Consider the following 7,845-nt stretch of genomic DNA (forward strand, 5'->3'; position numbering starts at 1 on the left):
GGTCGACCCGGCGATGGACGACCGGGCGACAGCCTTCCCGGCGAAACCCAACTGGGCGACGGCCCAACCCGGCGATGGACAACTGGACGAAATAGGGAATATATTAAAATGCATCCAAAAAATATTAGGCGATTTTAATAAATGCACATTCACCGCAATTCTTTTATTAATGCATTTCCATCTAATTTATGTAATACGAGTATAATAAATTTGGAATGAAAACCTTCAGGACATACATACATACAAACAAAATGCTTGATCATGATACCAATGTTTGACAGTTGTTTCCATAGCATGCTAAAAAATTAAAAAAATTATTTTTCTTTAATTTTTTTGCAAAAAAATTCCGGCTAATGTAACAATGCAAATTATCATTGAATTCAGCAAAAAAATTCTATCGCAATGTAACAATGCAAATTATCATTGAATTCAGCAAAAAAATTCTATCGCATTCACCTAAAAAAACAAGATCACGCCATTTAAAAAAAAAATTGACTATGAGTACGCCCTTAAGATAAGAATTTAAAACGTTTTAATTATGGTTATTTTGTAGTATTTTAGTATTCATTAAACATAGTTTTTGATTCATTCAAATCGGACTAAAATTGTAGAAACTACAGCTTGCGGCGTTTTTTAAATTACACCCTGTAACGTTAATCTAGCTAGTACCTATTAGAGTAACATTACCTACCTTTGTATATAAGATCTGTGTATTTCAATTAATATTTTTTTAATTACTAAGATGATAATTGACTATTAATGCACATTAACCGTAATTCTTTTATTAACGCATTTCCATCTAATTGATATAATATGATAAATGATCAAGTTAGCATAAAGGTAGTTAACGTTAATCTAGGTACTTGGCTTTAATGAAAGAAAAGTACCTATTAGATTAACAATAGCCCCCTTTGTATATGATACATGTGTATTTCAATGATTAATTGTTAATTACTAAGATAATAATTGAATATAAATTTACTACTCTCTTTGTTTAAGTACGGGTAGCTCCCCTCCAGATACCTGCAAATTTATCAACCTGTGGGCTCTGATTTAATTTTGAGTTATTACCGTTTTTCATTTTCTTAGAAATACATGTTCTAAAATGAACCAAAATAATGTCAAATCGCAAAGAGGTACTAACAAGTTTGTGCACGAAGGCTTTGTCTACGTAAAAGACAAAGATAGCATAGATGGGGCAACGATTTTTTGGAGATGTGATAGAAAGTATAGTGGTTGTCGTGGAAGAATCTGGACCAATAGTGTCGATGGAACATTCAACTGTTTGCGAAGAAATCACACGTGTTGTGCTACCGGTGATGCTGCGCGAATTGAAGTGCTTAAAGTTCAAACAAATGTGAAACACCGTGCAGCTTCTACAATGGAAACTCCATCCCAAATAAGAACAGAGGTACTCCAAAATGCTTCAGCTGCAACTCTAGGGCGAATTTCAAGTTCTATGGCGATGGCAAAAATGGTCAATCGAGTTCGTAGAAAGGAAAATGTTGCACCGGCCATTCCAGACACACGTCGCGGTATTGAGGTTCCCGAAAATTACAAACAGTACGAGGTATCCGAGGGAGTTTTCGAAAATTATTTGTTAATGGATTCCGGAAATGACGATGACAATCGTATTCTTGTTTTTGGAAGAGAGTACAACCAAACATGGGCACACGACATGCGTGACATCTTCATGGACGGTACATTTCTATTGGCACCACCATTATTCAAACAAATTTTTGTTGTTCTTGCCCGTCGCGGTGAGCGGTACGTGTTTCCGGTGCTCTTCTGTCTGCTGCCCAACAAAACAACACAAACATACCGAAAATTATTCTTTCTTATAAAACAACAGTGGCCTCGTTTCAACCCCGAGACGATAAACGTGGATTACGAAGTCGCAATTCATGATGCATTACGCACTGAATTTCCGGAAGCCGATGTACGAGGATGTTTTTTCCATCTCGTACAAAATCTGCGAAAACATCTTTCCAGCAGCAATCTATTAGGTAGATACCAAACCGATGCGGATTTCGCTTTGCAAGCGCGAATGATTACATCATTGGCTTTTGTACCTGAGGAAAATCTAATGCAAGCACTTATTGACTTAGAAAATTATGTCACAGATGATTTGGAACCAATAGTAGCCTGGTTCACAAACACTTACGTGGGCCGACTTCGAAATAACGGCACTAGGGCTCCTCCGAATTTTCCATATGCCACCTGGTCGGTGTTGCAAAGGACATTAGCAGGAAGCGACCGAACAAATAACTATGCCGAAGCGCTCCATCGGAAACTGCAACTAGGATTTGGCGTAGCACACCCAAGCATCTGGAAATTTTTGGATGGGCTCAAGAAAATCCAAAAATTATTTGATGCTACGTACGAGGATTTCGTAGCTGCACGTGAACCCCCTTTAAAACGACGCCGATACGACGAAGCAGACAGAAGAATTTTGACGAAAGTTCAAAATTTTGATGCAGGCAGTATAATTGAATATCTGCGAGGTTTGTCACACAACTACCGCATGGAGTAGGTAATCTATTGTTGTTATTTTTGAGTTGTACTGTATGTATTCAGTTTTCATTATTTGTACATTTGCCTTTAATAAAGATAGTTTATGTCGATCTGTTCATATTTTATCATTCTCACCGTGAAGGACCATGAACAGCGGTACTGCCTCTTTTTACTTATTAACGTATACAAAGAAAAATGTGATTGCTCATTTTGAAAACATTTAATTACGTTTACAAGAAAATTTTTATAAAATACCCTTTCTTCCTGGAATAGAATATAAGCCCTTAATAAAAAATTCGTAGATACAGTATTTTTCAATATACACAACGTTAAATATTGGGTAATAATGTAATATAAAATACTTGTATATTTTTCAAATTTCGTCCAGTTGTGCGTCGCCAAGTTGGGCCATCGCCCGGTTGGCTTTCGCCAGGAAGGCCATCGCCCGGTCGTCCGTCGCCGGGTCGGCCTCGCCGGGTTGGGATGTACCGCAATAGGTGTGCCTCGGCTTCGATAACCCTTGGTGCTATCCTGAAGTTCTGATAGAAGAAATAGAAGTGACGCTGACGAAGACGGAAGAATAGGTAGTGTCCAGTGACGTTCGATTAATTATATAAAATTGATTTCCAGAGAGAATAGAATGGCTAAAAGAATTTATGCCTAAATCCCGTGCAAGATGGTAATAAGTTGGCTTACCTCTACAGGTGTTGAACGAGCCTAAGTTTTATGCTGCCATGTGGTTAATGATCCGCACAACGCGTAAAACGCCAAATCACAATTGGAACAATTGAAATGTAAGTAAATAATAATTACGGCGTAAATGTAGCTTAAATTCTTGATAATCCTCACAGATGAGCCGGATAAAACCCAGTTAAGAATTTGTAGCTTCACCACATACAGACAAGTGTCTTACAATGCCACAGGAAGAATGAATTCGGGGAAAATCAAGAGAACTAGGGATTCCCCTTATCTATTAGGTAATACAAATAAGGAAACCGAAAGTTTCCTAAATTCAAATTGTATGACAAAGAAAGAAGACCTAGATAAGCTGAGAGAAAGAATAGGAAGATTTTTAAATGTGAACAGTTCGATTTTATCAGTAAGATTAAGATGTGAAATCACAGAAGAGAAAGGAACAATGAACTAGGAAATTGAAATGTTATAACCCGTAATTAATGGACAAGACATAAAGTAAAAACCCAAACCCAACCCACTATATTGCTCAATAAGCGAAACAATCCACCCCAAACAAATTAAAACCCAGGAAAATCCCCAATAAAAAAAATAGCCCAACCCCTGGAGCTGACAGAAAATAGAGTACTCCTGAAACCCGTCCCATAGAATAGAAAACAAGGAAAGATGAAGAGTGAAGAGCTCAGATAGAGGAGCGAAACTTACATTCGAAAGGAAAATGAAAGAAGTGAACGTAAGCCTCTAAGGTAGACCTGCCCTTAAAACATTCCCAACCTGCCGCCCGAATTGAATGTAAATTAAACCTAGATTCTGGAGAAAATATAGAAAATTAACCGTTACAACGTGAACGCAATATTTTGTAGGTGTGGGTTTTCTAAAAGCTTCCATGACTTCTTTTTTCCTTGGTTGTACAGCGCCGATGTATTATCGCAGCCCGTTATCGCACGAAGGAATAGGCGCGAAGAAAGACTGCCTACTATTCCTTCATGCGATAAAGGGTTGCGATACTACATCGGCGCTGTACAACCAAGGAAAAAAGAAGGCATGGAAGCTTTTAGAAAACCCACACCTACAAAATCTTGCATTCACGTTCAACAAACCGGGCACACCAAAAGAATCCATCGTATCAGCTGGTGAAAAATGTATTGTCCATCTCTACGGCAGTAAAGAAGACAATCAAAGCCTGGACGATCTCCAAATTCACCTCTATGCTCGCGCAGTAGCAAAGCAAAGCAAAGCTACGTTTGATCTAGCTACATTGCCGCCAACAACCGCCGCTGCCGAGCAACACAGTTTGCGGACGTACTTGCAAGTGAGATATGGAATCTGATTGTACAGTAGTTTTTAGTAGTTAATTCTATTTCTTATTTTCCTTACTTTAGGTTCACGAATGGCCATCGAGCAGTCTCTTGCCAACGGATTGGGGCTGGAAAAAAATGGGGCCCACACTTGTTCCAAATCCGACAAGTCTGCCACCAGCACCAGACGAACATCTACATTTGATTTCTTGCGCTTGCCAGCAAGGTTGTTTTAACCGCTGTTCGTGCCGCTCGGCCAACCTACACTGCACTTTAATGTGCGCGCATTGTAGAGGCAGGAGCTGTAATAATCTATAATGTTATATATAATAATGTTCCCGAACCCCCTTTGTTTTACGACGAAGTTTACTCAAAAATTTTTAATTTGGATTGTTTTGTTTAGAAAAAAATACAGTACAGTTTCCCTCAAAATTTACGCACTAAACACATTCCAAAAGTCTAAAACGCTCACAGTCAAAATACAAATAAGTCAGAGATGCGCCGCTATTAAGCCAACCGTATCTGGTCGATCTGGTGCACCTCTCAGGCAAGTCGCGCAACGGCGAGCGGCGCGTGGGATCGCACTTAACGGTTTGTAGCTCCCCTCCTATTGGTCGGATTTCAACGCAAAGGGTACGGTTTTAAAGTTAAAACTACGCTCTACAACATTTGTTTTGGTCATTTTTCCGATATCGGACGCTAAACCGCACCTATGTCCAAACAAAAAACAAAAACCGATTTTTTTGTCAAGTTTCGCGGTCTTTTTCCACTTCCTGTCTGGCCGGAAGTTGTCACTGGCACTTGCAAAAAATATCAAAAGATAGCCTGGTTACTAACCTTTAATTTAAGCCCTCCCGCGACTCTGGGACTTGTTCCGTTCGTCCGCTAGGCTATAATTATAGTGGCGTCGTGCAGATTTCAAGAGTTCGGACTTTCGAAAGCCCGAACTTCAAGGAAGCCGACATGGGAATTCTTGGGACTTTTTATATGTTGTTCAGGGCATCAAATAGAACAACTGTGCCAACTTTCAGATTTACGTTATTTTTCGTAGGGTTGACCCCATTTCTGATCTAAAATGCCTGGGCTATATTGGATACGCAACAAAAGTAAGTGTAAAAATCTGGGTGGATACGATGTCAAGATTGACACATAATCCAGTGTGTTATTATAAAGGACAAGGCATTGAAGACAAGATATTTGAAAAAAACGATTTTGTCTTAATAATTATTACAAAATTTCAAGGTGAACTGCTAAATACATTAGGTAGACAAAATTAAAAGTTTTATTGCCCAATTGCAAAATGATTGCGATACTCTAGAGTTTTATAAATACTTTGTTCATACATATGAATCGCGAACGCAACTGTGGGCATACTGCTTCAGAAAGCATATTGGTTTGAATACGAATATGCATTTAGAATCATTGCATAAAGTAATAAAACATGTCTATTTAGAAGGTAAAAAATGTCAAAGGTTAGATAAAACTATTAACACATTAATGGATCTTGTTAGAGACAAAATGTTTGATAGATTTATCAAGTTTTTTAAACACAAATCATCAAACAAAATACAAAAAATTAGGTTTAGTCATAAGCTTTCCTTAAGTATTAGTGATAAGTTAGTTACTAAATTACAACATGTAAATAATCAATGGACTGTAATTTCATCAAGTGATAATAATCATCTATATGTAGTACAGCAAATTAGCAATATATGTAAATTTTCCTGCAAATTGAAGTGTGATATATGCAAAATATGCATTCACATGTTTAAATGTAGTTGTGCAGATAGTGTAATTAATCTTAACATATGTAAGCATATCCATTCAGTTTGCAATTATTTCTTAAAGGGAACTGAAGATCCCCTGCCAAATATGTATGATGAAACATCAGAAATTTCCAACCTTATGCCCGAAACATCTTTGAACATACCAAAGGAAAACAATTCTATGATAACAACAAAATTGGAAATATTACTTGGTCTAAATAGTAGAACGGTATTAGACGCCAGCAATACTTTGTATGTTCAAAAAAGTTTAGATAAGCTTATTGATATTTATAACAATAGTACCAAGATAAATATTAAGCCTATTGAACAAGTTAATGTACAACAAAAGATAGAACCTCAGATTAGATTTTCTTCAAAAAATAAAAAACGGGAAGTAACATATCCAAGCACTAGTACTAAAGAAGAAGAAATGATACAAAGTATGTTAAAGGTAACTGATGGTTCTGTTCCAAATATACACACATGCTTTGACCACACATACACAAATACTATATAAAATCAGTACCTACTTCTAAAAAAATTGTACTATTCTCATATAAGTCAAATGCATTATACTTTGTTATAGCGTTGAGTGACTAATTCTCACTCAACGGTTATAGGGATTGCACATACTTGACAATTCATCATTATCATCATTAATTTTGAGAAGTAAAGGGAGGATCAAACATTCTAATTTTGTGTTTTCGGCTTTAAAAGCGCTCTCAAAGCCGTCTATAACGGACAACGTACTTGGCTTAAATCTGAATTACTACATTGGTACCAACGGAGGAATGAAATCAACCTGGATTTATACGGTATACATCTTGCCTTACATAAAATTCTTCACAACTTGGAATTGGATATGTTAATTTCGAAGGTCAAGGACGAAGTGGAGTCCTTCGGGATTACTATTTTCGACAAGCTCAATAATAAATTATACAGGCTTCGTTCTTCTAAGTTTTCGAATGTCGGAGAGATCCCGAAGGGAACCACCCCTTTCTTATTTCATGATAGAGTTTTAAACTTATCGAATGTACAATTTAAAAGAGATGAAGAACTCATTCTAAATAAAGGTCTCAAATTTAACCCCGGTCATTGGGATAAGAACACTTTAGACAATTTCAAAACAGATTTAGAATGTGTGATTCATAAACTAGATAATAAGGTTGATCAACACCATCTCCGAGCTTTATGTCATAACAAGTTGAAGCTAGCCACACAACCTAAGGGTATTTTTCATCAAAAAGTAATCAATTCTTTAAAGAAAAAATTTAAAATCAATAATTTAATTGCGACAAAAGCTGACAAAGGTAATGCGGTAGTCATAATGAACAAAGCTGATTACATCCTTGGTGTTGAGAATTTCCTTTCTACTGATGATTTTACTAAATCCAAAGTTAGCAACGAGGCGTTCCAGAAAAAAGTTCGTAAATTTCTCTTTGACAACAAATCCCTCCTTTATGAATTTTTCCAGATTCCTTATCTTCGTCTTACGCACATGAACCCTTCTTTTCCCAGATTATATGCCCTTCCCAAAATCCATAAACCAGGTTACCCTATGAGACCAATTGTTT

The 7,845-nt window shown here is 37.0% G+C and overlaps 1 protein-coding gene and 1 long non-coding RNA gene across 2 annotated transcripts; one reads left to right on the top strand and one right to left on the bottom strand.

Annotated features, from left to right (window-relative positions):
- Positions 1 to 1,474: 1,474 nt before the first annotated feature.
- LOC116158701 lies at positions 1,475 to 2,533 on the top strand. The gene has a single exon (XM_031471528.1). It carries the CDS (start codon positions 1,475 to 1,477, stop codon positions 2,531 to 2,533), a length of 1,059 nt encoding a protein of 352 aa, XP_031327388.1.
- A 186-nt stretch (positions 2,534 to 2,719) lies between these two features.
- Positions 2,720 to 3,443, bottom strand: LOC116159815. The gene is made up of 2 exons (XR_004143061.1): positions 3,211 to 3,443; positions 2,720 to 3,158 (listed from the first exon to the last, which is right to left on the bottom strand). It is a non-coding gene; the product is annotated as an uncharacterized LOC116159815 (long non-coding RNA).
- Positions 3,444 to 7,845: the final 4,402 nt, after the last annotated feature.

This window comes from Photinus pyralis, unplaced genomic scaffold, assembly GCF_008802855.1.
Source record: "Photinus pyralis isolate 1611_PpyrPB1 unplaced genomic scaffold, Ppyr1.3 Ppyr1.4_LG1, whole genome shotgun sequence".
NCBI lineage: Eukaryota > Metazoa > Arthropoda > Insecta > Coleoptera > Lampyridae > Photinus > Photinus pyralis.

Bases quoted from the DNA above. Each gene is read 5' to 3' on its own strand.
- LOC116158701 (XM_031471528.1), top strand. From the start codon at position 1,475: ATGGTCAATCGAGTTCGTAGAAAGGAAAATGTTGCACCGGCCATTCCA.